The sequence below is a fragment of the Camarhynchus parvulus genome, chromosome 13 (genome assembly GCF_901933205.1).
Source record: "Camarhynchus parvulus chromosome 13, STF_HiC, whole genome shotgun sequence".
NCBI classification, from domain to species: domain Eukaryota; kingdom Metazoa; phylum Chordata; class Aves; order Passeriformes; family Thraupidae; genus Camarhynchus; species Camarhynchus parvulus.
The window spans coordinates 12,051,217-12,079,114 of NC_044583.1; the positions used below are offsets into that span (position 1 = coordinate 12,051,217).

At 49.1% G+C, this 27,898-nt stretch overlaps 1 protein-coding gene across 2 annotated transcripts in view; it reads right to left on the reverse strand.

Annotated features, from left to right (window-relative positions):
- Positions 1–678: 678 nt before the first annotated feature.
- Positions 679–27,898, reverse strand: part of FAT2 (FAT atypical cadherin 2) — a 57,079-nt gene continuing 29,859 nt past the window's right edge. Inside the window, exons 9-23 of one of the 2 annotated variants that reach the window (XM_030957425.1) lie at positions 22,880–26,932; positions 20,349–20,545; positions 19,568–19,721; positions 18,674–18,907; positions 17,491–17,880; positions 16,489–16,703; positions 15,749–15,886; positions 14,772–14,915; positions 14,335–14,532; positions 12,424–13,231; positions 11,537–11,682; positions 8,033–8,474; positions 5,474–5,627; positions 3,244–3,836; positions 679–2,189 (exon numbers count right to left, since the gene is read on the reverse strand). In XM_030957425.1, coding sequence (XP_030813285.1) covers positions 1,657–2,189; positions 3,244–3,836; positions 5,474–5,627; positions 8,033–8,474; positions 11,537–11,682; positions 12,424–13,231; positions 14,335–14,532; positions 14,772–14,915; positions 15,749–15,886; positions 16,489–16,703; positions 17,491–17,880; positions 18,674–18,907; positions 19,568–19,721; positions 20,349–20,545; positions 22,880–26,932 — 8,399 coding nt within the window. In that variant the 3' untranslated portion in view covers positions 679–1,656. The remainder of the gene's footprint in view (positions 2,190–3,243; positions 3,837–5,473; positions 5,628–8,032; positions 8,475–11,536; positions 11,683–12,423; positions 13,232–14,334; positions 14,533–14,771; positions 14,916–15,748; positions 15,887–16,488; positions 16,704–17,490; positions 17,881–18,673; positions 18,908–19,567; positions 19,722–20,348; positions 20,546–22,879; positions 26,933–27,898) is intronic. The other variant, XM_030957424.1, reaches the window with a different exon arrangement.

Consider the following 27,898-nt stretch of genomic DNA (forward strand, 5'->3'; position numbering starts at 1 on the left):
CTGGCCAAAGCAACCCTGTGGAGTTAAGAAATCTAAAGGAAAATATCACTGTTATTTGTGCTGCTTCTGCTGCTGGAAAGAACAATTTGTGTTTTCCCTATGGGTAAAAGTGGTGCCTGTTGCTGAGACACCTCAAAATTAAATGTCCTCAAAGTACAGAAATGCATTATTTTAGGATCAGAGCAATTTACCAAACAGAATAAAACCAACTAGATAAAAGAGGTCTAATCTAGGCAGGGACTGCTTTCTGCTGAGCAGAGCTGGTGAAAAAGTTTTATGGAAGGTGCATGAGAGCTTTGAGAGGTAAAACAAGTGGTGTTTGTTTGAGATGAAAATCAAAGGCTTCAATTTGGGTCCTTTCAAGCCCTTTACTCCTGAGCTAAGAGATACATGAGGCTCATGGTTTCCCAAAGCAAGACAGGGTATTGTGGGTCTGTCTGCCTCATCCCTCTGGCACTTACAAGATCCTCAAAAATGTGTTTAACTTGCTGTCTTGGTACTTTTCTGAAAGCTTTTCGTGCCCAAACTAAGCTGTTGTTCTCTTGGCTGAAGCTAGGCAAGGATGTCCTATTTATTTACAAGAGAATCCCTGAGATACTGAATAAAATCATAATAGTAAAAAAATCCAAACTCTTTTAATACTTTCCAAAAATTCAACAACAAAAAAAGTTACATCAAACAACCAACCAAAGCAAACCTCTCACGAAGGAACGATACATGTCCAAGCACAAGGACAAACAGGCAAACCCATGCTCAGCAGCCTCAGTGCCCCTCTCTGGTCAGAGATTCCAGGCAGTGCTGGCCAGTCTTTCTGGGATACAGCACGGGGTGTGCAGCTGCATCAGTGCAGGACTGTGACAGCCACGGGGACAAGGCTGTGCACACAATCCTCGGGGCAGGGTTCCCCTTACTCGTGTGCACACAGCCCAACTGGGCAGCCTGCTTTGAGTCTGTGGGTGGTTCCTGCGGTAACAAACCTCGTTGCTTGGTTTTTCTACACAAATTTACTTTTTTTCTTTTTTTTTTTTCCCCTTGGACTTCTGTTAGCCAGTCAGGGATGTGCTGGTGGGACCAGCTGCATTCCCACTTCTCTCTCCCAGTGTCAGGGAGCAGACATGAAGAGGGTTTGCACCAGCTGATCTATTCCACGAACAAACTGTTGGCTTGATGCAAGCCCTTGGAGCCAGAGCTGGGAGCAGGGAGCCTCTGTACCCCACAAGGGGCACTGCCAGGCTGTGCATTGCCAATCCTTCCACACCTTTCTCCTCCATGACTGCTGCCATACCTGCAGTGCTTGCCCTCCTCCTCCTCATCCTCCCCGTGGCCAGGAAGCCTGGCGTGGGAGGAGGTAGCATGCTGTGGTCCTGCATGGTGCTGGAGGCAGTCCCCTCGGTGAGGAGGCAGGTTAGTCACTGGCATCCCAGGAGCATCCCCCATGTCCCAGCAGTGCCTGGAGCATTTCCCCTCCATGTGCAGCACGAGCACCGTGGAGGGCAGCGAGGGGAAAGATCCAGCCAAAATTACAACCCAGCCATGCAGGGGGGGACGCTGCAAGCTGAGAGGGACACACACAAGCCTCCCTTCAGCAGCGTGTGCCAGCCCCCTGCCCTCTGTTCTGCATGGAAACTTCTCTCCTCATGCCAGGAGCAAGCCCTGCTAGAACATCACCTCCTCGCAGCTCCCATAGTCACTCTCCACCATGTCAGAGCCCTCATAGTTGGGGGGTGCCAGGGGCTGGGCTCGGATGCTGGGCTGGTGGCCCAGCTCGCAGTCGGCGTAGGAGGGCTGGGCCACGCTCAGGCGCATGCTGACCCTCTTGTAGCCCGGCTCGGGCTGGAACGGGACCCCCTCGCCCTGCACCAGCTGCGCTGGGTAGTAGCTGATGGCCGTGTACTCGTTCTGGCACTGGGATGCTCCCACGTCCACGGGGCCCAGCGGCAGGAAGTCCTCCAGGTTCTGGTTGCTGTAGCGGGGTGGGATGGGGGCTCTCTTGTTGCTCTGGTCCAGCGGGAAGGGGAAGCCCCCGTAGAGAGTGACCGGCTCCGCGTCTGCCGGGGGAAGGGGCGGCGGCGGGAGAGGAGGGTGAGAGGAGGAGGCAGGGGGCCCTTGGATGATCTCGTAGTGGGAATACTCCTGGACATCTGATGACAAGTACCGGGGCGGCCAGTAGGTGGTTTCTGCTGGGTAGACTGGAACAAAAGAAAGTCGTGTTAGATGCAGCTCTAGCAGTTGGTGCCTCTCTCTTGCCCTCCTGCCAATTCCCTCTGTAGGCTCTGAGCCTGTAGGAGATGTGGCAGACTAGGGAAGAGAGGTGTAGCTGCTAACTTGGGAATCGAGATCATCCCTGGCTCTGCTGAGGCAGTGTCTGCACCAGCCTACAGATATCCACTACTCCAGCACCCAAAAGATACACTTCATCATTATGTTTGGATGCAAGAAACTCATGTAATGAAGGGACTGGGGCAGTGATGCCCTGGATCTCTCCCTTTCCCTGCAGTTACTCTTGTGAGGAACTCCTGCATGAGGTAACCTTGCTGTCCAGAGCCATTCAAGGTGTTTCCCTGAGAATGTCATCCCTCTGCCCAGAAGCACTGATGCAAATGTCTTCACTAAAACTCCTACTGACTTTTAGGATCTTAATTTTTTTTCCCAGTTTTTCTCTTTTACAGGCTTTTTTGACCCAGGATCACAGCTTGCTGTGCATTAATGGCTTCCCTGCTGATTGTGTACAAAACCAAGCAGGTTAAAGCAGAAAACTGGGATGTAGTGGTGAACCAGGAGCAAAGAGCCAATGAAGGCCTTATAGCAGGGTTGGGGCAGAATTTGCCCCTACTTTGTGGGGGGATAGAATGTAAGAAAATAAAGATAGTGCAGAAGGTAATCTCACCCCTGAGGAGTTGCAGCTGTACTGATTAACAAAGATTAGGAACAGGCCTGCCCTTAACAGGCCACAGCTGTGTCCAATAAGGATGAGTGCTATAAAGGGGGGTTAGCTGGTTAAGAAGGAAGCTAGACTTTGTTAGCTGTGCTGTGAAGAAGAAGGAGTCACTGAAGAAGAAGGAACCAGTGAGGAGCTGCCCATAAGAAATCACCAAGAAGATATGGAACTTTTGAGCTGAGATGACAACACTACTTTGCTTTGCTTTAGCCAACACCATTTTTCCTCCATGTTTGCAAACCTTAGATCCACTTCCCAAGGGAAAGAGGGATATGTAAGAACAAGAAGAGGCTGTGGCTACTGACCCATCTCCTCCCTGGCCCAGGTGCACTTGATGAAGGACTCGTTGTCGGAGTTGGACGGGGGTGCAGCGGGGGGCAGGTTGGGGGCCACGCTGCACACGATGGTGCCGCGGTGCTTGGGGGCGTTGGCTGAGTTGAAGGTGATGAACTCGGGGGTGCCGGTGCCTTTGCGCTGCTCGGGCGCGGCCCGGTCCAGGTTGTTGTGCGCCGCGTCGCCCAGGATGTTGAGCTCGATGGGGGGCACGGGCTGGGTGCCCACGCCCACGCTCTTGGAGAACTCGCTCTTGGAGAGCAGGTCGGGGTCCTCGCGGGCCACCGGCTTGTGCTCCTTGGCGCGGTGGTGGCAGCGCTTGCGCACCAGCACGAAGACCACGGCCAGGATGGCCGCCCCCAGCACGCCTGCCGCGATCTCCGCGATCTCCTCGGGGCCCAGCGCCCAGTGCGTGGGCACGATGGCGGGTGTGATGATGGGCTGGGTGCAGTAGTCCCCCTGGTAATCCGATGGGCAGATGCAGTACATGGAGCCCTGACTGCTCACGCAGCGCCCGGCGTTGCGGCACGGGTTGTCTGGGCATTCCTCTGCCACCTTCTCACACCTGTGCGGAGAAAGGGATGGAGATAAACTAGTCAGTCTGGGATGCACCAGAACCACCTGATCCTGGTCAGGCTCTGGCTTACACCACCCATGGATGCTCTGTCCTGGTCTGCTCTCCCTCCCTTGCTGGATTCTTGCTACCCGCTTATCCTGGCAGAGGATCCTCGAGTATAAAATGATGCTGTTCAAGACACCATGTTTTACAGGGTTGTCCTATTCTCAGTTGTACACCCAAATTAAAATGGGGGCTTTCCGCCTCAGAGGAGTGTTCGGCTAACACCACATAGAGAGATGTTCCCATCCTGTTAGATTAGGAAGCCCAGGGTCAGTGTGAGGTCTGTTAACCTCTTATGAAGCCTCCTGTGTCCTCCAAGCTCTGTGGAGCCTCTGGATGGTCTGTGGATGTCTGCAGGTTGCAGCAAACATTTGGGAAAAGACTACCCCGCAAGGTGGTGAATGGACATCCTTGCAGGACAGGCTTTTTGACATTTTATGGAGCATCTGCAGAACTGAGATGGAATTTCTGATTCTCTGTCCTGGTCCAACCCACACACAACCTAAATGTTTGCCAACAGTATAGGAGACCTTTCCTTCCAACAGCAACGACCTCCCCATGCTGGGGGAAATATACAGTGCTTTAATGGCTTTTCTTGCCTTTTTTTGTTCCCATTACTGAACAAGCTCTGTGAGATTTGCACTGCTCCTGTTGTAGTCAGTGGTTTAGGATGTGTGAGCTGGTGTGTGTGACATGCACCCACAGGCTCTGGCTGATGTCAGGTATTACACTGCCACCTAATGCTCAGCTACAGGCTTTTATTCCATGAGCTGAACAGATCACTTCTGCCTTTGCCTTGGCCCACAGGACTAAATGGGCAAGGCAGAAGGATGAACTGGGTGTGATACTGTTTGAGCCTGCATGGGAATCTCTGACCAGGCTGGGTTGGAGGCAAGGTGGGGATCTTAGAGGGGCTGCTGGGCTGGGGTGGTAATGCCCACTGTCTTGAGCTGGGATTTGAATTGGATGAATCACAGCTGTGAGCTGGGACAGAGATTTCTTTTGCACGAACCCCACAGAGTTGGTCCCAGACAGGAAAAACCCTTTAGCACCCTGCAGGGTGGGTGCTCAGGCTACTGGAGCAGGGGGCACCTCCCAGCTCTGCCAGGCAGGTTCCCCCAGCCTCAGGGCACCCTCCTGCCACCCAGGGCAGTGCCTGCCTGTGCCCTGCTGCCAGGCCCCCCATCACAGCTGAGCTCCCCCCACCACAGCCAAGGTGCTCCCATTGCTGCTGGACTCAGCTCCTGCCACAGGGAGCAGCAGTGTGTGCCAGCAGCACTGTGTCCCATCACAGAGAGCCTTTGCACTGCCCCACAGCACCTGCAGGCACCAAAACATCTGCAAGCAGAGACGTTTCTGTTTTCCCTCCTGCTCAGAGGGGCAGTGGCCACACGATGGCAGAGTTATTTGTGTCCTGCTCTGCTCAGCTCTGCCTCCAGCACCTCCTGGCTGCAATGCTCAGGTGCCTGCATTTGCAATTAATCCCAGAGCGTGTGGATCTGGTGGGCTCCAGAAAGGCGCAATGCTCATGTTCTCAGCCCATCATGGGATGTCACCTGCCCCAAAGCCCCCCCAGGCCTTACCTTTCGCCCAGGTACCAGTCAGGGCAGTGGCAGGAGTAGCCAGTGGCCGAGAGGGTGCAGGTTCCCCCATGCAGGCAGGGCTTGGACTCGCAGGGACTGTCCCCAAGCTCACAGTGCTCACCAGAGAACAGCCCGGGGCAGATGCAGGTGTAACCTGGAGAGGGTGAGAGTGAACATATCCGTGTGGAAAAATGGGCAAGAACAGGGAGGAGCAGAGCCTGGTGCTGATGGCCCCCACAGGGGGCTTGCACAGCTACCCAGGCACAGGAATTTGCTGCTGCAGCAGGTGCTTTGGGACACCCAGACCATCCCTGGAGGGCTGGTGGGTTCATTGCAGGACCTGATGTGGTTGCTGAAGTCTGGGTGACCATTCTCGAACAACACAGTGGCACTAGGGAGCTATTTGAGCAACAAGTCAAGCCTGTCCTCTCCTGACACAGATCAGAGATGCAGTCAGGGCATAGCTTTATTGCATGGTGAAGCTGAGGGACAAATCTGGGATAAAGGAAGGGGAACTTGGCTGGCTGATTCACAGTTTCTGACTGTTGAGTGCAATCCCCTGTAATTTGTTGTTCTCAGAAATCTTTGGTCCTGCGAGTTCTGGTGGTATGAAGTGCCTGTCTCAACATGCCGAGTTTCTCCTGCTTGCAGGAGATGTCTGCTCACAGGCAGAGAGAAACCCAGCACAGCCAGGGACTCAGAGGGGCTCCTTCTGTTTGTGCTTTTGGCTGCTGTTTAGCATAGCCCTGAACCATGGGAACGTCCCTGGCTGTGCTGGGCTCCTGCTCGTCACCTGGCTGGTGCTGCTGCGAGGGAAATTCAGAGTTTGCACCTTCCAGCACACTTGAAAACTCTTTGCTACTCATCCACAAGCTGAACAACCCTGCTTTAGAGCACAGGGCAAACAACCTGGGCCTGTTCCCACATGTGTATCAGTGGCTGTACCAGAAGGACATGCTGACACTGGTGCAGCAGGTGCTGGACATTGCCCACAGGGCTGTGCGTGCCCAAACACATGTCCTGGATGTGGGGCTCACTTGTGTTTGTGGTGCTGGCGTGGCCTGGGCGCTCTCCCCACAGCTGTGTTCTCACATAGCCACGTGGTTCCCCAGGCTTGCTCCCACAGGCAAGTCCCTGCCTGTGCTGTAATCCCACACTGAGATCCCTGGGCACAGCTCTGCAGAACTCACTGGGATCCCTGGGCACAGCTCTGCAGGACTCACTGGGATCCCTGGGCACAGCTCTGCAGGAGCTAGCGCTGCCTGCCCAGGTCCCCAGGACTGAGCCCATGGCACTCAGGGAACCAAGATAACCTCACAAATAAACATTCCCTTGGGCAATCCCTTCCCACAGGCTTCTTCCTGGCCAGCTGGGCCATTTGCAGGAGAAATTGTTCATCCTGGAAGGAAACTATGGGAAAGGTGCTGGATGATCCCTCCCACTGTATTCTCTCTGCAATGAAAGCAGGGGATGCCTTGACTTAGAGCAGAGATGTGTTTTCCCCTCATGAGCTTTGAGCTCCTTCCAGCCCAGCCAGAGAGGTTTTCTGTGCAGAGGGTCTGAAGGCTGGGGTGTGAGTGCCAGCCAGACTAACTGTTCTGTACATTTACACCTGGTGTCAAACAAGTTCACCTGAACCAGGCAGCTGCTGAGTCGACAGGGCTGGGAATCTTGTTCCCAGAGGCAGCGGGCAGGGCAGGGGAAGGTGGTGCCTCCTCTGTCCTCACTTGCTCGCCGGGCAGGGTGTGCTTTGGCAAGGGCCCAGAGAGCTGCAGGAGCAGCTTCTGCCCCACACAGCAGCGTGGGAAGCACCCCACTGCCCCTCAGAGGGGTCGAGGCACAGGCAGTACCCATCTCATAGAGGGTGTTATGGGGTGCAGCCCTGCTGTGCTGGCAGCTACAACCAGTTGTAGGGCAGTGACACATGGGTGGACATCACTGGGAGCAGCTCCTCTGCTCACAGCCCCTGTCCCTGTGACACAGCTCACTGCAAGGAGCCCCTGATGGCAGGAACGGGGCAGCAGGGACACTGCTTGCTATCCAACCTCTTTTGGGTGTGTGCACCCCACATTAGCCTGGGACTCTTGGATTTGAGCTTACAGTTTTCCCATATCCCTTTGCATAGCCCTGGGGAGTTGCTCACTGCAGTGGGAAGAGTCCAAGATCTTGGCTTGTTTCTGCCCAGATACCATCACCACATGATCCCATCTTGCCCGATTCCAGCCTTGTTAACAGCTCCTTAAGCAAAAAGGATGCAGAGGGGGTGGGTGGAATCTCTACACGCATTTGAGTTTTTGGCAACACTCTGCTCTCCTATGTCATGCACGCTCCTCAGAAACACCTTCCTGCCCTCTGGGCCAATGGTCCACTGGTGAGAGCCAGGATGATGATCTCACACCCTGCAGCTGCTGCTGCACTGAGTCACCTGAGGTGCCCTGGGATGGAGGATCTCTGCTTCCCCTCTGGAATAGCCCCTCCACAGGGATAATAAAGCTGTTGCATCTTTCCCCCCCTCACCACTTACTGCTCTCCACAGCTCTGAGTGGGATGTTCACGTACCTCCTCCATGAGTTTCGGAGCACATCCCGTTGTTGAGGCAAGGGTTGCTGCTGCAGGCACCGCTGGGGGAGCAGCACTGCCTTATCCCCACCTGCTCCAAGACTTCCTTCGACTGCCCTTTCCCTGGAAGGAGAACCACTTCTCTGCCGTTGATTGCAACCACGTCCAGGCAGCCCCTGAACCCCTGTGTGACCCTCTGGGACTGCAGCGACTTTGGGAGGCCCCCAAAGACCAGGTCTCGCCTGCCCTGGGGGACACCACAGGTCCCTGGCAGCTGGAGGGAGGCGTTGCCCAGGCCATCGATGAGCAGGCGGATGGAAGAGTTCTTCACCTCCAGGAACACCGAGTGCCACTCACCGTCGCTCACAAACCGTGAGGAGGAGAGGTTCCCAGAGGAGCTCCCCTGGCAGCTGTAGCCAAGGTGAGGCACTCCATTAACCATCTGTAAAACACAGAATTACAGGTAGCTGTGACATGGGTGGCTGGGGTCTCATTTGTCCTGCTGCTTGCTCCCCTCTCTCCTGGCATTCACACTGACAGTTGGGATTACTCCCAATTTTCTGATTCCAAGAAGTACCAAATGCAACCCCTTTCACCTTTTTTAACCTATGCCCGGATCAATTAAGGGACCGCAACTCCTTTATTTTGCAGAACACCCTCGCCTCTCTGTCACAATTTCACCCGTGGTTCTTCCTGGCAGCCTTTGACCAGCATGCAAGGAGGGAAGCCCATCTTTCCATGTCACAGAGCCATTGGATCATACAGCTGCAGCTGCTTGCCCTTTCTCCCACCTTCCTGACCCTGATCAGAGCCCTGGCATTCAGACTATCCATAAGTGCACCACCAGTCACAGATGGACTCTTGTTCTGGGCCACGTGGCTTTTGTTCTGCTCTCACTGTCTCATTGGTGGTGGGGAAGGTGCTGGAGCAGTTGCCCCTTTGGCAGGGGTGAGGGTGGTGAAAGAATCTTATTGAGGAAAAGCACTGGCAGCTTTCTCAGGAGGAAAAAGCAGGACTTGGGAGGCAGAGAAAGGAATTCCTGTTGTACCCATGCTGGAAAACCAGGCCAAAGTTACTGATATGTGCTGCAATCCAATCCTTGATCTCCACCAGACTGGAGAGAGACAAGGTACTGAGCTGCTAAAAGTGAACCACACCAACGTCCTCTGCATTAAACTGGGACATCAGAAATTCCTATTTCTGGCCCAAGATTAATCTTTAAAAGTCATGTAGGACAGAGAAAGGAAAAGTCAGCTGTGTTGTTTCAGGGTGAAGACAGGGTTAAACCCCTTTTTCACCTTTATCTCCCCAGTGCTTTGTTGATAAAACCTCTCTCTCACAGAAGCCAAGAACCTGTGGAAAAGGAGGAAAGAGATGGAATGAAGTGCTGGTGGGAAACCTGCAGAGCTGCTATGTAACATCAAGCAACTGATCCCAGGCAGGAGAGATGTCCCTGGGGGACATTAGAGAGAGCGAGGAGGGTTTGATTGTTGGAAGAGGTTAGAAGAGCAGCAATGATTATGGGCTACCCTGACTCTAGAGAAACCCACACAGAATATGAAGGGGATACTCTGGAGCAGAGCAGGACAACAGCTAACTCTTAGAGAAGCCCATGGTATAAATAAATACCAGTGGGAGGAGAGAGCAACTGCTGAAGGAAGAAAGAAGAAGAAGCAGCTGGCACATGGCATGGAAGGGCCTCAGGGCAACACGTGTGTAAATCCCTTTGCACAATTGGCAAGCACACCAGAGAACTTTGTCACTTCACTTCATCTGCAGGAACATGATTTCTCTTCAGATGGGTCTGTAGATTTGGCTTATCAATTTCTGGGGCTGGGAGACAGTTGAGAACTCGATTCCCTGGAGCAAGAACTGACACACTGCCAAGCCTTTCCCAGCTTGCCTGGTCTGCCATCCTCTTCCTGTAACCTATTTCTGAACATCAGGAGAGCTTAGAGACTGGAAAAGTGGTGATAGGCATGCTCCTGGGAGAGCTCATGCTCTTCATCAAATCTACAAACCACCACTTATGGTCCTTTCAAGGCTTTGGCTCATACCTGGAGTACTTCAGTCTACAAAGTTTAAAATCTTGAGGAATTCCTTCAATTTTATCAGGCCAGGTGGTTTAGAAACCTTTTTATCCCCAAGATTTGCTAATAAAGTGAGTCAGGAAAGAAATTATTCACAGGCACTTTTATGGAGGAGGCTTTATGAATGTTTCCTATTGAAAAGATTGTGGAGACAAGCTTGGGCACAGGAGATCATGGGCTCACTGAACTCCACCAATAATGAGCCTTGACTCCCTGTGGTGGCCCTGATCAGTGGAGTTTTTTGCCATCTTGTACTTCCTAAGCACCATCTAAAGTGCTGAATTCCTTCTGATTAACTCTTTGGTGACTCTCCTTCCCAGAGGTGAGGTAGAAATCATGAGACCCTTAATGAGAAGTTTTTCACACTGGCCCTTTACAGTTCAGCCTAAAGTCACTCTCAGAGATGGGTGCAGGACACATGGATGATACTTCTCTGCTCTTGCTCTTCAGGAGTGATGGCTGTGGCAGCAGGAGCTTGAAATATGTGCAAAAGGCATGTGCGTGGGGGTTGGCTGCTGTGCAGCTCCCTGTCTGAGTGGGTCTTTTGTAACTGTGGAAAGATGGAACAGCAGGAAGATAGGGTTGTGAAACCATGAGAAGGGATGGGGAAATCCAAGAACAGGATGAACACTTCCAGGTAGGTTATAGTGTGTAGATCTCAACGTGATCAGTCTCAAGGACAAATCTCTGTAAGCTGGTAAGCATGTCCTGTGATCTTAGTCTCCAGTTAGTCTGAATTTAGTTGATGAGGAATATATAAAACAGCTTTTCTTTAGTCATCTTCTGCTTTCCTTCTGTTGCCAAAGTGGAAGAGGGAGATGATCTTTGAATGCTTTGGTAAGTTCAGTGTTCAGCTGATGGGAGGAGAGCCATCAGAATAAAATATTCCTGTCTCTGCAGGTGTCTAAAATAGTGAAACCATCTGAAGAAAGTGGTTGAAAAGAGAGGGGTGTGTGTGTGAAGAATAAAATTTTGGATTCTGTCTTTTCTGTCCATTATTGTAAAGGACTTTTAATTTGAGGTATGGAAGAAAGTTTGCCCTTTGCTAAAGTAGAAACAAACTGGTTTGTGGACAATTCCACCTGATAAATTCTTTGTCCTGAGAGGTGAGATGCAAGAGAGGAATGAAGAAACAAGAAAGAAGGTGATGTAGACCTGCTATGGGTGTCTGATGACTTCACCAGAAGTCACACCAGAGACCAACACAAGCACTTACATGTATAGAGGACAATTTCCCCTTGTGGTTGCAGCAATTGCCAAACTGTGCTTGGCTCTCATTTGGTCTTCCCAAGTCTTGTCTTTCACAAATTACTAAGGGTACATATTTTCGCATATTCTTTCTGTGATTCCCTTCCCTGAGAGAGTGAGGATTTTGTAGCTGTGGAGAGCAGTCCCCCTGCAGTGCCATACCCACCTCCAGAGTGGCGTGGTCGCTCCCGTTGGCGTGGAACACGACTGCGTGATGCTGGTGGGTCTTGAGGCGAAAGTGCATGTGCCAGGAGCCAGCCTGGGAGTGCTGGTACCAAATGTAGCTGTGGCCCCCAAACCTCACAGCTGTTCCTGAAAGGAGAGTGAAAGAAAGGTCTCATCTCTGTGGCACTTTGAGGCTATGCACTGTACCAAGTCTTGCCTCTTTGGCTAGCTTGATGCCACAACTGTCCAGGAGCAGTCCCATCCCCAGCAACCCATGGATCCCTGCACTGCATCTCCCACAGCCCCACGAGGAAATCCCAGTATTTCTTCTATGTACTCAACTGTGAAGCAACTCTGAAATATCAGCCTGTATATTTCTGTCCTTCAAGGTGCCCCCAGCGTGGTCTACAACACCCTTGAATTTCTCCGTCCTTAGTAAGTTTTTATATTATTCTGTGGTATCCCCTTACATTCCTGCCCTAGTGTCACTGATCCCTGCTCCCTCCAATTATTTATTGAAGTATCCTAGAGCCAGTATAACAAATATACTTTATTTTGTTTTCCTCAAATTTATCAGTTACTCTGTGCTTTGCCAGGCCCAGGATCAACACATGAGATCACAGATAAGAAATTCTGATCACTGACCTTCATTTCCTGCTAAGTATCAGTGACTTTTACCAATCAGAGAGACAGATGTTGCTGTTATTAAATGCTACAGGAGATCAATTTTTAAAAAGAGACTATGTGAAACTTTCAGACTTTAAAGTCTTTGAAGTTGTGGGCAGAACTGTTGGTCACTGGGCAACCTAATTCCAGGGAAAATCCAGGTGCTCTACAATGTACTGAAGGAAAACACAACATGCCCAGGTTTATAGAAGGATTGCTCACCATTGCACGAGCAGATCTGCTCCAGGCTGTGCCGTGGGGTGAGGACGCTGAGCCGGGCCGTGCTGTACGTGGACATCATGCCTGGGTCCAGCTGGATGGTCTCCTTGCAGACACGGTGGGCACAGTCTGACCCGTGACAGGGCACGTGGATCGCTTTCTTCATCCGGAGCCCCACGAGCTGGTCCATCTCCCCAGCTGACCCAGTGAGCTTGCTGGCCAGCACGCGCGGCTCGTACAAGGAGCCGTGTGGCTCTCCGACAGCCAGGAGCAGATCCACTCCATCTGAGGCAGCTGCAGGCTGCAGGCTGGCCATGTGGATGTTCTGGCGCCGTGTGACAAGGATGTTGCCCAGAAATCTCTGCAGGTTGCGCCAGTGGTCCCCCACAAACTCCTCGGGGGAGAGGTGTCGGAAGTGCAGCACCACGGCCTTGTCCAGGGCCTCCTGAGTGAAGCACCACACGTGGACGCTGACGCTCGTGGTGGCTGTGAACGTTCCGTCACTCACCGTCACGTTCAGAAGGTAGTGCCCGTGGGGGAGCTTGTCCCCAGCAATGATCTTCCCATCCGCAGCCCCGACTGAGAAGAGCCCCTCCTTGGGCACCTGTGCCACCAGAGTGTACACCAGCGTGTCGTGGGGGTCCCGGTCCGTGGCGTGGATCTTGCCCAGAACGCCGCCTCGGAAGGCCTCCTCGTTGGTGGTGATGAATATTTCCAGGGGAAGGGCTGAGGGGGCATATTGGCTCTGCTCAGTCACTTGGATGTTTATAAATGCAGATGAGGAGAGGGGAGGGATGCCGCTGTCGGAGACCTGGCAAGGAGAAGAGAAGGATCTGTTACAGCACTGTCACCTCACCTAACCGGTGAGCTCTTGCAAAGGAGAGTGCCTTTCAGGGAGCAGAAGCTCTCAGGCAGCAGGTTGGGAATGAAGAAGGAATGGGAAAACTTGGCAGCCGTGTTGGAGCTCTGCCTGGAGAAGGCCCTAGGGAAAGAGCAGCTTCCCTTCCTTAGGGAAGGATGGAGCAGACTGATAAGGCCTTGGAGACTGACTGAGGCCTTCTGCTAGTGATGGGGTCACACTCACTTCCCTGTGCATTCAGCAGAGCTGAGGCACCTCTGAGTGGCTCTGAATATTCCTTCGGGTTAATAATTTTTTGTGATGTTGCCAGTCATTGTGGTGCCACGCGTAACTGAGTGTACAGAGATGTAAAGCAGTTACGCACATCAACACATTCGCTCACCTTCCAGGCTCTTTAAGCCCCTGTCCCACCTCTGACAATGTCTGTCTAGCATTGAGTCAAGGAACCTCAAACAGAAAAATGCGAATAATCAGATTATGGGATAAATTTCTCCCAAATGCTAAGCAGTTAGAGGTTGAGGTTTGTAATATAATAGTACCCAGCTTTTGCAACAATTGCCATTACTGAAGAAGTATGTACTTCACATGCTATTATCCTTTTGTTTGTAATGGACTATCCCTACTGATAATGTTGAAAAATAATGAATTCATTCTGCAACAATAGAAATCCTTTTTGAAGAGGAACTGAAACCACTTCTTAAATGACAAGGATAATTAGAGAAAGCTTGTAGGACCAGATCCAGGTCTCACTTTAAATTGGAATTCACTAGAATGATTATGGGGAAAGCATCTGTCTAAGGAAACTGCTGACAGAGTATTGTTCATGATCATATTATCTGATTTTATCAACACAGAAGCTGGCCCCCTGCTTCTTGTGGGCAGACTGTGTGGAGAAATGAGCTCTGCAGCTGGCTCCAAGCTGCAAAATTTGTGCCTGGATTGGATTTCTTCAAAGGCAGAGATGTTTTCATTCAGCTGGGCCATGCTAATCGCATTTTATTGCTACTTAAGCTGGCTGGGGAATTCAGACACCAGGACAGTAACACAGGCTCTACCTGGACTTGCAATAGGTACTGTTCTTTCACTCTTCTGTTCAGGACAGACGATGTCACCAGCAGACCATTTTGGGTGACTTCAAAGGCTTTTCCATCATTGCCCTGGGTGATCTGGAACGAGTATGGTGGTCCATTTTCTGGAGAGTCTCTGTCACTCATAATCAGCTCCAGGACACTTGTCCCCACGGGAGCATTCTCCTGAAATGGGGAAAGACTCTGTTGGAGGAAGGCAAGCAAAGAGAAATGGCCCAGGGGTACCTACATTTCCCCAGGAGCTGCTGGATCAGGAACAGGAAAACAAATCCCACCCTGCCCTAGAACACACAGAGCACAAAGCAGCAACAGGATTCATCACTGTCTGTCCACTTTACTCCAACAGCAGCCTAGGAATGAGTGCAATGAGAGGGACTGGGAGAACAAACTGTCTCCTGGCTTACCTGCACCACCACACTGTAGTTGAGCTGGAAGAAGCGAGGAGGGTTGTCATTGACATCAGACACATGGACGTGCACAGGGACATCACTGAACTGAGCAGGGTGGCCGTTGTCCGTGGCTCGAACTGTCAGTGAGTAACTGGGGATCTGGAGGATTTGTAGAGCAGGATTACTTGGGGAAATGGCAGAATGGTGGCTTTTTCACATCACAGTTTTATTCTGATGCAGTTTGTTGAAATGCCTGAGGTCATGCACCATGGCCACAACAGCTTTGCCTTTGGCTAAGGCTCTCCATCCATAAATCTCACTCAAAGCTCATTGCTAAACTAAATCAGCCTCACAACAGTTGGAGAAAAGAGAAACTTGGCAAAGATGGATGGAACTAAGCTGGGCAAACACCTGTCAATAATGGTTTAAGAATCATACAATCACACAATAAGCTGAGCTGGAAGGGACCAATCAGGATCTTCTCCTGTTCCTATGCAGGACATTCCAAGAATTCCATCATGTGCCTCAGAGTGTTATCCAAAGGCTTCTCAACTCTGGCAGGCTGAGACAATCTGCTGCTGTTTTATGAGTAAGAGATTGTCCAAGTCACATTTCTCGTCCCCACATCTGTTTTCTCTAATGCAGAGAAGCAGAACCCAACCATGTTGGTTTCCACAAACAACATCCCCAATACTGAGACCAAAACTCAGAGCTGTGGAAGGTGTCCTTGCCTATGGAAGGGGTTGGAACTAGCTGATCCTCAAAGTCTCTTCCAATCCAAACCATTCTATGATTCTATACTGCCTTTCCTACAGCCCAGCCTCCTACTGCAGTATCCGTGAGTCTAGAAAACAAATTATTGCCTTGTCTTCTACCTACAATATTATGAGCAAATAATTCAGAAAACAGCAGGTAGCTGAGTAAGCTGTTCTCTCTCAGTCTTTTGGGGCACATCTGTTTCAGCCTTCTTATTCTCATTTTCCTGAACTCACCTCCTCCCTGTCCAAATGCTTGGCAATGCTGATCTGCCCATTTTTGGGTTGAATGGCAAAGTGTCCCAGTGGGTTCCCTTCCACGATGGAATATGTGATCTGATTGTTCATGGACCCATCCAAGTCATCAGCTGACACCTGTTTGGAGAAAAAAAAACCAAACACTAGGACCTTTGGGCCAAAAAGGACATGCCATGGAGAAATGGGACCACTTTGTCATTTAAGGGTATTGGTTTGAGCTTGCCTCAAATGAGGAGGGGAAAGGAAGGTGGTTCAAATAACTGTCATCCAATAGATTTTTCAAGACAACAGTTTCCTCAGCTTTCTCCTCGTCCCTTTCCTGACTTTACCACCCCTGTGATGGTAACAGGCTGGACAGGGAACTCCACATCACCTTGGACTCTGCTATTCTGCCCAGGGGAGCCTCTGGCTTCCCCAGTTCACAAGGGCATTGTCCCTTTTCAGGCATTTTTGCTTTCTTGGGATGTTCTCTCAAAGCTCCTAAGCCCACTCTTAATTTTCACTTAAAGGTGTTTTATAAGGCAAAGTGTTCTCCATGCCTGTGGAGTTTCAGGAATTCTGCCAATCATCCTTTTTAAAAGTCTTTAATCTTAGATGCTGAACGTCACAAGCCCACTGAGGTCACTGTGTCCAAGGAAAAGAAAAGTGCACAAGAGGAGTGAATATTGCATAGCACAAATAAAACCGAGGTAAAGACAGCTGGCGTGGTTCAGTCATACCGTGAGGATGACCTCTCCAATGGCAGCATCCTCCCGAATGTCAGTGAAGTAGGGATCTTGGATGAACTCTGGTGCATGGTCATTAATGTCAGTTATGTTAATCACCACCATGGTCACATCACTGAGAGAGGCTGAGCCCTTCCTCGTGCCCTCAATGGACAGGTAATACTCGTGACTTGCTTCAAAGTCCAGGCTCCCATTGATGTATAAGGCACCTACGTTGAGAGATGGGGAGGAAAGGACAGAAAATCCTTCAAATGAATGGCACATGAGATTTCTTGGAATACTGCAGATATGCCAAGGCAACTGCTGAACGGCCAGCTGAAACAATAGCTGACCTAAATTTGACCCCCTTGATGTGGAAGAATTACAAAGAGCCTTGTGACCAGAGAGGCTGAGGAGCCACTGATGAGGATGTTACAGCCAAGGGCAGAAGGTCATTGCTGACACAGCCAAGGGCTCATTTCAGGGAGTTAGCACTGGCCTTCTGATAACAGCTCTTATCACATCTCTGTGCAAACAGAATAGGGCTTTATTTGGCTGGTAATCATGGCTCAGCACCTGCCCATGGTTAGGGTGCTATTATCCATGTTCATTGAGTGCTACTCAATAAAGCTGCCTGTTACCCTGGGCAGCAGGTTCCTCGTGGAAACTTGATGGAAAGAGTTTTTAAATGAAAACACTTCCTCCTGAATTTTGAAGTGGGAAAATTTTCTTATCCTGTTCTCCATGCATCCCTGATTGACATGGGCCTGCCTCAGGTCTCGGACATGTAGGAGGAATCTTTTCATTAATTTCAGTAAGATTTGGATCACTCCTTAAGTGTCTTGGATAGCAAAATTTGAAGTAGAAAAGAAGATTGTATTCCCTACCCCTGTGATGTGTAAAGACAGGGGTAAGCAGAAGCGGGAGCCAAATGGGGAAGAACCAGAGAAGATGCACACAAAGACATCCTTTGATGTTGGATCATCCTGGACCTGCTCGGGCACAAGATCATTTTACCTGTGTTTGAGTTGAGCTGAAATTTCCCGTGGTCATTGCCGTTCACAATTTCATACTTGATCTCTGTGTTTTCTGCATTGTCCCTCGTCAGGACTGACAAGTTGAGGACCTCTGTACCAACAGCCACATCTTCTTTCACCATGGCCACGTACTCAGGGGCCAGGAAAACAGGCAGGTACTCATTGAGATCCACAACAGAGACAGTGACAGTGCCGAGGGAAGAGAGGGGCTGCGGGCTGCCCCGGTCGGTGGCACAGACTGTCAGCTCAAAGGCTGAGTGCTGCGAGTCCTTCAGGGGCTTTTCCAGCCGGATCACCCCCGTGGTTTCCTCAATTGAAAAGTGTCCATTGGCAGAGTCAGAGAGAGAATAGACCACCTCAGCGTTGAGACCTGGAAGGGAAACAGACACGCTGCAGTAATTCATGGGTAGGGATGCTGTTGGGTTTATTCATTTATAATGCATTAGGATTATATGAACAGAATGATCTTCAATTCCCAGGGAAAATGGAGGCTGTATGAACATCATACCAACATCGAGTGTGCCCCTGCCCATCTTCAGGTTCAGTCCTCTAGCCAGCCCTCACCATTATCCACCAGTGTCAGCTGTCTGCATTTACTAGTGCTCCTCATTTTTAACTACCTTGTTTTCCAAGGTAATTTCTCTTCATATCTGCTTCCAAAGAAGATAAATATGATCTTTCTTTTGTAAATTCAGCCTCTGCTGGAGAGGTTTATTTAAAGTTCCTTTCTTAGGAGCCTTACCTATACTTCTGAGAATCTCTGTGTCTTCAGGAGGACCTCTCCATCCATATTACCTACCCCACCCATATCTAAAGCTCCTTTTTTCCTTTATTACACTCATTCTCAGTCCCCACCTTTGAACAAGTTTCTGTCCAGTTTGGATCCCTGCGTCACAGTTTATGCTGTGTATCACAGCCACAGTCACTGAGCACATTCTCAAAGAAGGTCTGCATGTTTCTACAGATACTGTGCTCCCAACAGGGTCACAAAAATGCTGATGCCAGCCCAATAGTCACAAACATGTCAGCAATGAGATCCAGGCACATCTTCGCCAAGATTCAATCATCTAAGCCCATTGCTGTAGCACTTCCCTAGGTTTCAAAGGCTTCTATTCAGAATGAAAGATGAACTCTACCAACACATAAATCCCATTCTGACTCACCTTCATCAAGGTCCCTGGCAGCAACCACAGCGATGGGTGTCTTGGTGGTGGTGTTATCAAAGACGGCCACGGCGCAGTGGCTGGGGAAGAACCTTGGGGCGTTGTCATTGGTGTCCTCAATGATCAGGGTCACATCAGCCTGGCACGAACGGCCCCCGCCGTCAGTGGCTTTGGCTATGAGGTGGTACATGGGCTTCTGCTCACGGTCCAGGGGTGCAGATGTGGTCAGCTCCCCTGTGGGAAAGAACAGGAGGTGGTCGTGTCTCCAGCAATCACAGCCGCAGACTACAAGACCTCAGAAGGTTCAGCTGTTTTCCTGGATGAACCGTGGGAGACAATAATTGAGCTAATAGTGGTGATGTGTCCATGCCACATTGCTCAGGGCTGTCCTCGGCTCATTGCCAGCCAGGGCCCTGGCAAGGCTTTGCATGGGCAGTCCTGCAAGTTCAGCTGAACTTCATCCAAGGGATGCCATCATGGGATAAAACTGTTCAGAAATAAATTGTACTTCTAAACTCCACTGCACTGAGCTTTCTGCAATGTAACAAACCCAAGTGATCTCTAGAACAATCATCGAGTCTGGGTAAATACACTGATCAAGACACTGTAAGAGGCGTTTTGGGATTTAGAACTTGTGTCTTTGGCTCAAGCCAAATACTTGCTGCTCTTTCCTCCCTGAGACCTGGCTGCTAGCAATGGTATCTGCTCTTCATCTTAACAGAACAGAGAGACCAAACAGGATGATGCCCTCTCCTCTATGCTGAGGCCATTCCTTCCTAGCTGGAATAAACAGCTCCTTGTGTTGGGTAAGAGGAGGTCAGTGTTGAGCCATGCTGGGAGCTTGCATTTCTCGGGGGAGGGTGAGGAAGAGGATGAAAGCAGCCCTGCTCTCACCTGTATGTGGGCCCAGCCGGAACTCCTCGGCGCCGGGGCCGTGCAGGCTGTAGGTGATCTGGGCATTGCTGCCCACATCGGGGTCACTCGCTGATATCTTCAAAATTAAAAGACCCGGCCCAGCATCTTCAGAGATTCTCCCAGTGTAGAGTATCTGGCCAGGACAGAAGAAATCATTGGCATATGAGCTCTCTCCAAAATACCTCCACCCCATATGGAAGGAGAACAGACCCACAGAAGCTTCACAGAGGATAAACTCTGTGTTTTATAGGGGAACACAATGTGCCTCCCATTCTTGGCTGCTGGGGTGTGGACTGGGACAAGTGAGCTCATTTCACACCAGCCTTTGAATCTCCTTTGGGAAGTAACCACCTCTGTTCGTTCTCACCACGGGTGACGTCCACACCAGCGATCAGCTCTCTACAGCAGCAAACCTCCTGATGGGAATCTCCCAGCTTAGCAGGATATAAAACTCAGTAATTTACATGCCCCTTCCCAGGAGGCTTCCTGGCATTGTTTATCTCCAAAAATTACTCTTCATAATGCTTAGGCTCTAACTTGCTTCTGGCAAACATGCTTGGAGGCTAGATTTAATATTCTTGCTTGACATGCTGCTTAATTAAAATTGTTAAGCATAACCAAAGCAACAGGATCGTGTGAGAAGAATTATGACAAGCCAAATCCTTTAACATGCTCTGCCTGTTCTTTCTTCTTTTCTATTGTGTTCTTTCCCTCCCAGGATCTCCCTTTATGCCCTGATGTCCCAGAACAGATGTCTTACCTGGCCACACTCAGGGCTGTTGTCATTGATATCCAGTACAAAAATTTCCACTTCGGTGGTAGCCTGAAATTTCCCATCAGAGGCCATAACCTTGAGGAGATATTTCTCTGTATCTTCTCTGTCCAGAGGCTTCTTGGAAGAAATTGTCCATTCGCCCTCAATTTGATCAACTGTGAACTGTCCCAGTACATCTCCTTCTAGAAGGGGGCAGGAAGAAAATAAAAAAGGCATTTACTAAGGGCTGGAAATCAGAAGGGATAAGGAAACAGAATATGGGTGTGTCCACTGACGGCTCCTTAGGAGACCTGAAGGACCTGGACGGTCCTAGAGGTCTTTTCCAACCCAAATGACTCCATGACTCTGCCTCATAGTGGTGATGCAGAGAGGGCACTGGTGGCACATCCAGCAGGTGAGGAGCTTTTGGTCAACCTCACTGCACGGCTGGGAAATACCCTGCACAATTTAGCTATTCCCTGTCTGCACATTACAGTGGGAGAAGGAAACAAATGATTGCAGAAAAGTCAGTAATGTTCTGCAGATGTGCATATTCATTGCCTCAAAACCACATTGTCTCACCTTCCCAGAGCCTGTCAGTCTTTTTTGTGCATGTTCCTAAAAGGATTTGAGAGTTGTCAACACCCTGCAGACATGGTTTGGATCTTACTGTTATGGTACCATGTACAGCTGTACTTCCTCTAACCTGTAGAGGTATTTAACATATAGCTTTGTTTTCTGGAACTACTTTTTGTTTCTCTAAGAGCCAAATTATGAGAGACAGGTAAATCCAGACTAGGCAGGCTCTCTGGTCCACCAGATCCATGCTGCTCCTACTGTTGTTACACATGTTGGATTTTAAACAGGCTGGATGCTGCCACAGGAGAATCCCTCTCTCCTGGGAAGGAGCTGGAGCTCTCTGCTGACCCAGGAGGAAGGCAACAGGCAATGGGGGTCAGTGAAGAGAGCTGGCTGTGGAATCTGCTCGTGTTGGACTCTCAAGGGTCTCACACAGTGGGGTAAATTAAATTCACTCCCTTTCTGCTTTCATTTGTGCAGCAGTGACGAGGCTGTGGAGGCACAATGACACCTGTACTAGCTCTTCTTCTGATGCTGCGAAACACCAGCCCATGCCCAGATTTAGTTTCTGTGTGTTTGAAATCAATGTGGAGAGGGGAAAGCTGGGCTCTGTGTTCATCTAATCCTCTCTTTTGCTGCATTTCCGTGTTTATTTGTAAAGTTTGATCTGTGTTTGTATGTGGAGAGCAGAAGGTGTTCACCCCTAACATAAGTGTGCATCCTCTCAGGTTTAAAGTACTTGGAAGTTACTACTACCTTTAAGATGGCAGAAATGTGAATACATAATGGATTATATCTTTCCTCTCAAAGGCTTGCAAATACCTAGGCATGCCATAAACCAAATGAAAGCACCAGCATTCCTCCTCTGTTTCAGATGGTTACAATAATAGATAACAGGCTGCAGCATGATCTGGCCTAATGTTTTGACCCTGAAGGGTCCTCGTTTGAGCCTGAACAAACATTTTAATTTGAAGGATCTGCCCCAGGTCTTAGAAAGACCCTTTAGGGTCAAAAAATACCATAAAAGCAAGCTTCTACTTGTGCAGATGCGGAACAAACATTCCAGTGTAACTTTTTAGTTATTTTACAGCAGTGGTTAATTTTAGTTGGCACATGCGATGTTTCAGGGATGCAAGAATAATTTTTAGTATTTCTTGTTAGCCAAAACCTTTACTAAGATTGACGAGATAGTCTTAAATATTCTCCAGCACAGAGTGACTATCTGCAGCCTTGTTATTAAGCCAACCTCTAAATGGTTTTGTAGGAAACACACTTAATACCAAGAAGTTATATATAGTTATTAAAAAACACAAGCAGGCTACAGGTATATGTGTGATGTGTAAACTGACTGCAGTGCTGGCAGGAGAAAAAGCTGGGTCAAAGAACTTAAAACAGAGATCACAGTATCTGTGTGAGAAAAATCTTCCTTCCTGCTGTACTGCCTCTCCTGTCCTTCCAATAGGTATTACAATTACACTGTCTTAAATATTCCTCTGTTAAGAAAGTGTAAATAAATATTTCTACAGTACAGCGTAATTGCTTACATGTATCTTATTTATCTATTTATTTCTAGAGAAATGGGACGATTCAGTAGTGAGACAGTTATTCTAATGATCATTCGTATTTTAATGATCAACCCACTGCAGTTACATATAATTACTTATATGTATCTTATTTATTTATTCCCAGAGAAATAGGACAATTCAGTGGTGAGACAGTTATTTTAATCATCATTCATATTTTAATGATCAACCCACTGCAGTTACTAAAGAGTTTTGTATTCCCCAGATTCGAGTCCAGCTCACAACAGAGCTCAGCCTTCATCTCCTGCTTCTGACAGGACCGTCAGCGTAACACTATTTCTGTACTGACAACCTGTAAGACAAGGTCTCAAACCCTCACTCTGAGATGACACTCTCCCCTTGCCCACTGGAGATTCACAGTCTGGCCCAACTCACCGGTGATGTAGCAGGTGACGCGGCGGTTCTGCTCGGAGATGTCGGCGTCGACGGTGCTCAGGGTGACAACGACCTGCCCCGGCTCCGCGTTCTCAATGACAGAACCCCTGTAGAACTCTGAGGTGAACTGCGGGGCGTTGTCGTTTTCATCAGACACCGTGACCTCCACCAGGGTTTGGGAAGAGAGCTGCACCTTCCTGCCATGGTCAGTGGCCACCACGTAGAAGCGGTAGGTCTCCTGCTCCTCGCAGTCCAGCTCCTTCAGGGTGGTGATCCACCCGCTCTCGCTGTCGATGGTGAACAGCCCGCGGAGGCTGCCAGACTCTGCTTCCAGACTGTAGGTCACCTGCCCATCACTTCCCATGTCCTGGTCATTAGCTGTCACTTGAATGACTGTGGTTCCTGAAGGCATGTTCTCCATGACAAATGCTCTGTAGGGATCTGCCTCAAAAACAGGTCTGTTGTCATTCACGTCCTGCACTTGGATATTCACAGAGACCAGAGAGACCAGCTCAGTCTCCAGATGTGAGCAGTGAGCCATGACATCAACCTGGTACCACTTGGTGGTCTCATGATCCATAGGTTTTTTGATTCTCAAAGCCCCTGTCTTTTCATCCAGTGTGAACACCTCGTCCTTGTTACTTTCTGTAGTGGTTCCCTTCACCAGGCTGTAGATAATGGGATCCTCTGCAAAAGCTTTGACTGACCCTATTTCTGACCCCTCTGGAAGATCCTCAGATGCAGAGAATGTATAAAGGGGCTCAGAAAACCTTGGCAATGTCACCTCCCTGGGGACAATCTGGAGATTCACTGGAACAAGGGAGTTCCAGTGAGGGGGCCTGCCATCTTCAGCTTTCACCTTGAAGTTAAAGGCTCTGTTTTCTAAACCAATAAGACTCTCCTTGACCTTAACAACCCCAGTGGCAGCATTGATCTCCACAAGGTCTTCTGCCACATCTTCCACAGAGTCAACAGAGTAAATGACATCTGCATTTGCACCTTCATCAGCATCGTAAGCCAGTACCTGGATGACAGGGGAGCCTTTGCTGACATTGGACTGGATGGACAGGGTGTATTCAGAGGCTTTGAACAGAGGTGGGTTGTCATTCTCATCTGTAAGGATTATTTTGACAGTGCAGAAGGCCACCTTCCCACCCCCATCCTTGGCCATGACTTTAATGGCAATGACTCTCTCTGTGGAATTTTCCCTGTCCAGTTTTTGCAGTGTGGCAATACAGCCTTTATTGTCTATGGAGAACTTCTCATGGGCAAGTTTATTTATGATGGTGTAGTCTATGGTGCCATATGGGCCACCATCTGGGTCAATAGCCAGCAGCTCAATCACTTTGGTTCCTATCTCAGCATTTTCTGCCAGCTCTGCCTCGTACACATTCTGCTGGAAAGAGGGGCTGTATTTGTTGGCATTTGTGGTGTTGATATACACAGGCACAGTGCTCTTGAAAACTCCATCTGAAGCAGAAACTCTGAGACTGTAATATGGCTCCAAGTCCTTTTTGCAGCGGTTGAACATGGATATTATCCCAGAAGTGCTATTGATGGCAAAATGCCTGTTGTCATTACCTGAGAGGATCACGTACTCCAGCCGGGTCGTGTCTCCACTGTCGGGGTCCAGGGCCTGGACTTTGATCACAATGTGCCCACATGTAGCCATTTCACTGACCTTGGCTTCATACTGAAGCTGGCTGAACTCAGGGGGATTGTCATTGATGTCTGTCACATCTACGATTACCAGAGCATCGCTACTGAGTGGAGGCACCCCGTAATCCACAGCTCTGACTTTCATGCGGAATTGTTGATTTGTTTCATAATCAAGCGCTTGAGCTGTTGTTATTTGCCCTGTGCTGGCATCAATATTAAAGAACTTGGCAGCATCTGAACCATCATCCATGATCTGATAGGAGACCACTTTGTTTCTGCCCGAATCCTTATCAGAGGCAAAGAGCTGAACAACAGGGGTCTGTGGTGGCAAACTCTCCGAGACAGACGCTGTGTAAATGATCTGAGAAAATATGGGAGGGTTGTCATTAATGTCCTCCACCTCCACCTCTACTCTGGCTTCTGAGAAGGATCCAAGTGCTGTGTCTGTGGCTCTAACAGTGAATGTGTGTTTCGTCTCTAGCTCGTAGTCCAGCTGCCCTGTGACAGTGAGGACACCAGTTTTGAAGTCGGTGTTGAAGAGTTTCAGGGAATCTTCTTCCACAATGTTGTAGATGAGGCGCAAGCCTTCGGGGCTGCGGGCCTGGATGTGGAGGATAGATGTGTATGGGGGGACGTTTTCTGGCACCTTCACTCGGTAGTACAAACTCTGGAACAGAGGGTTGGATCTGTTCCTCACACTGATCACAACCTCCTCTTCAGCATGCAGGGGAGGCTCTCCTTTGTCCTTAGCAACGACCCGGAGGTTGTATTTATTTAATGCTTGATAGTCAAGAGGCCTCTTAAGGGAGATGTCTCCAAGGTAAGGGTCAATCCAAAAGTATTTGTATTCCTCTGCAAATGAGTAGGTAACAGCTCCATTATCCCCTATATCTTTGTCTGTTGCTGACACCTGAAAAAGGACATCCCCTGGCTCTGTGCCATCCTGCACCGAGGCATAGTATGGCACATTCTCAAACTGTGGGGGGTTGTCATTGACATCCTCTACATAAACTCTGACTGTGGCTTGGGACACTCTTGGTGGTTTCCTGTTGTCCTTCACTTCCACAGCTACCTCGTGCATGTCTTGCATTTCGCGGTCAAATTTCACACCCTTGGTCTGAAGAACTCCAGAGGCTTGGATCATTTTGAACCTTTCCTTTTCATTCAAAAGTGAGTAGGAAAGGGGTTCATTTAGCTGATACCCTTTGACTCCAAGAATGGTTAGAGTCTTCTCATCTGTGGAGTTCTCCATCACAGTTGCTGTATATACATCTTGCTCAAATTTCAAGCTGGTACCTTGTGCCCGAGTTAAATTTAGCTTAACCAGAGCAGTGCTCTTATACAAGCCATCACCAGCTCTGACTGTGAGCTCTTGGTAGCTTCTCAGGCCAGTTGTGTTAAGAATGGAGATGAGACCTGTTAGTGGATGGATATGGAAAGCATTGTCAAGGTTCCCTTCCACGATGCTGTAGGTCACCTCCGAGTCTGCATCTTTCGCTTGCACTGACAAAAGCTCCATCCCTGGGTGGGCAGGGAGCAAGACAGAAATGTCATAGGTGTCTTTGAGAAAGACTGGAGGTGAATCATTGACATCTTTAACATGGATTGTGACCTTGGCAGGCTTGGATGCAAACAAGCTGGGATTTCCACTGTCGTGCACATGTACACTGAAGTGGAAAACTGGGGTGAGCTCATAGTCTATATCAGCACGACTGGTCAGTGTCCCTGTGCTGGGATCCACGGTGAAATATTTCAGTGCCTCTGGTTCCAAAATCTCATAGGTCAGCAAAGCATTGGAGTCTTGATCAGCATCTGTTGCATAGGTGACGAGGGGAGCATTGCTTTCATCCAGAACCATGCTTTGGGATGGGGCATTCTCCATGATCCAGCCAATGAAGGAAGGCTTAACGAAGACAGGCACGTTGTCATTCTCATCTATGACATAGATGAGCACCACTGCGTCCATAAATGCTCCAGCCATGTTGGTACCGCGGACTTTCAACTGGTAAAAAGATACCTGCTCAAAATCTAAGTTCTTCTGAGTGGAAATAAGGCCTGACTGATAGTTCATGGAGAACACTCCATCTCCATTTCCATCTTTTATTTCATAGCTGACTGGTGACAAGCTTGTGGCTGAAACCTGGATCAGAGGAGAGCCAATGGCAGCAGATTCGCTGATCTCTGTGATGTATTCAGCCTCTGGAAATTTTGGAGGGGTTCGGTCCGAGGGTCTAATGTGGACATGTACTGTAGCAGAATCTTTAAGCTGAGGAAACCCCTGATCTTCTGCCTTTACAATGAGAGTAAATCGGTCCTGCCTGGATGGGTCCAGTTTCTGGGCAACTGTAACAATTCCAGAATATGGGTCGATGCTAAAGAAGCCTCCCCCATTACCTGCAAGGAGAGAAGTTACAGAGTGAAGAATGCAGACACTTTACTGGTCTTTGTTTTCTGCAATTCTTTTTTATAGATTCTCCTGATTGCAGACCTGATTAACATCTGTTTCTTCTACCGAGAGAAATTAATTCATTTCTAAATAATTTTAATTGTAAGAACAACAAACCCATTGAGATCTGTGAGCTAACATTTGAATCAATCAAAATGTAAATTGGAGATAAACACCCTTCTAATTTAAGCATATTTAGTGGTGGCAGAGCATGTGCTTGAAGCTTTTGCCTCGTGTGCAGAACATGGTAGCACACACAGTACTAGTTCCTTCAAGCCCTGTCATGCTTGTAATTACCAATACTTCAGGAGCAATTAAATTCCTCAGTCCTTGATCTAAATTGCAGTGAGAAAGATGGAGCAAAGGATGGCTTGTCTCCTGCAAAGAGTTTTTACAGGCTAAATAGGCCGTGTGGCACAGACATAAATACTTAAATTTTAACCTTTATAGTGAATGGTAAAATATTTGCCCATTGAGCATGAATGACTCAAAACCACCACCAGTCAATGCTGAGAGGGTTCTCACCATTCCTTGAGGATGTGTTTCTTGGTAGAAATAGTGGAATGATGATGACTCCTGTGGGAATTGGGAGTACTTCTGCCTAACAACTTTATAGTTCCCATGGAAAAAGAGAAGCAGATTTTAGGCTGTTCTAACTCGTCCAGTCACTATTTTTCTTTGACCAGTGACTCAACATTAAGCTGTCTTCTTAAGAAAAGATGCTAATAATCCATAATATGGACATTACCTACTCACTCTGGATTTTTTCTGGGTAGGAAGAAAATCACATTTTAGAACTGTGCAGCCATTTGATGTTCCTTGCAACAGCTAGAGAAAGCTGGTCAAGTGGCCACCAGTTAGAGCATGATAATGCAGTTATGATCACAACCTAAACCATCTTGTGGCATGGCTCT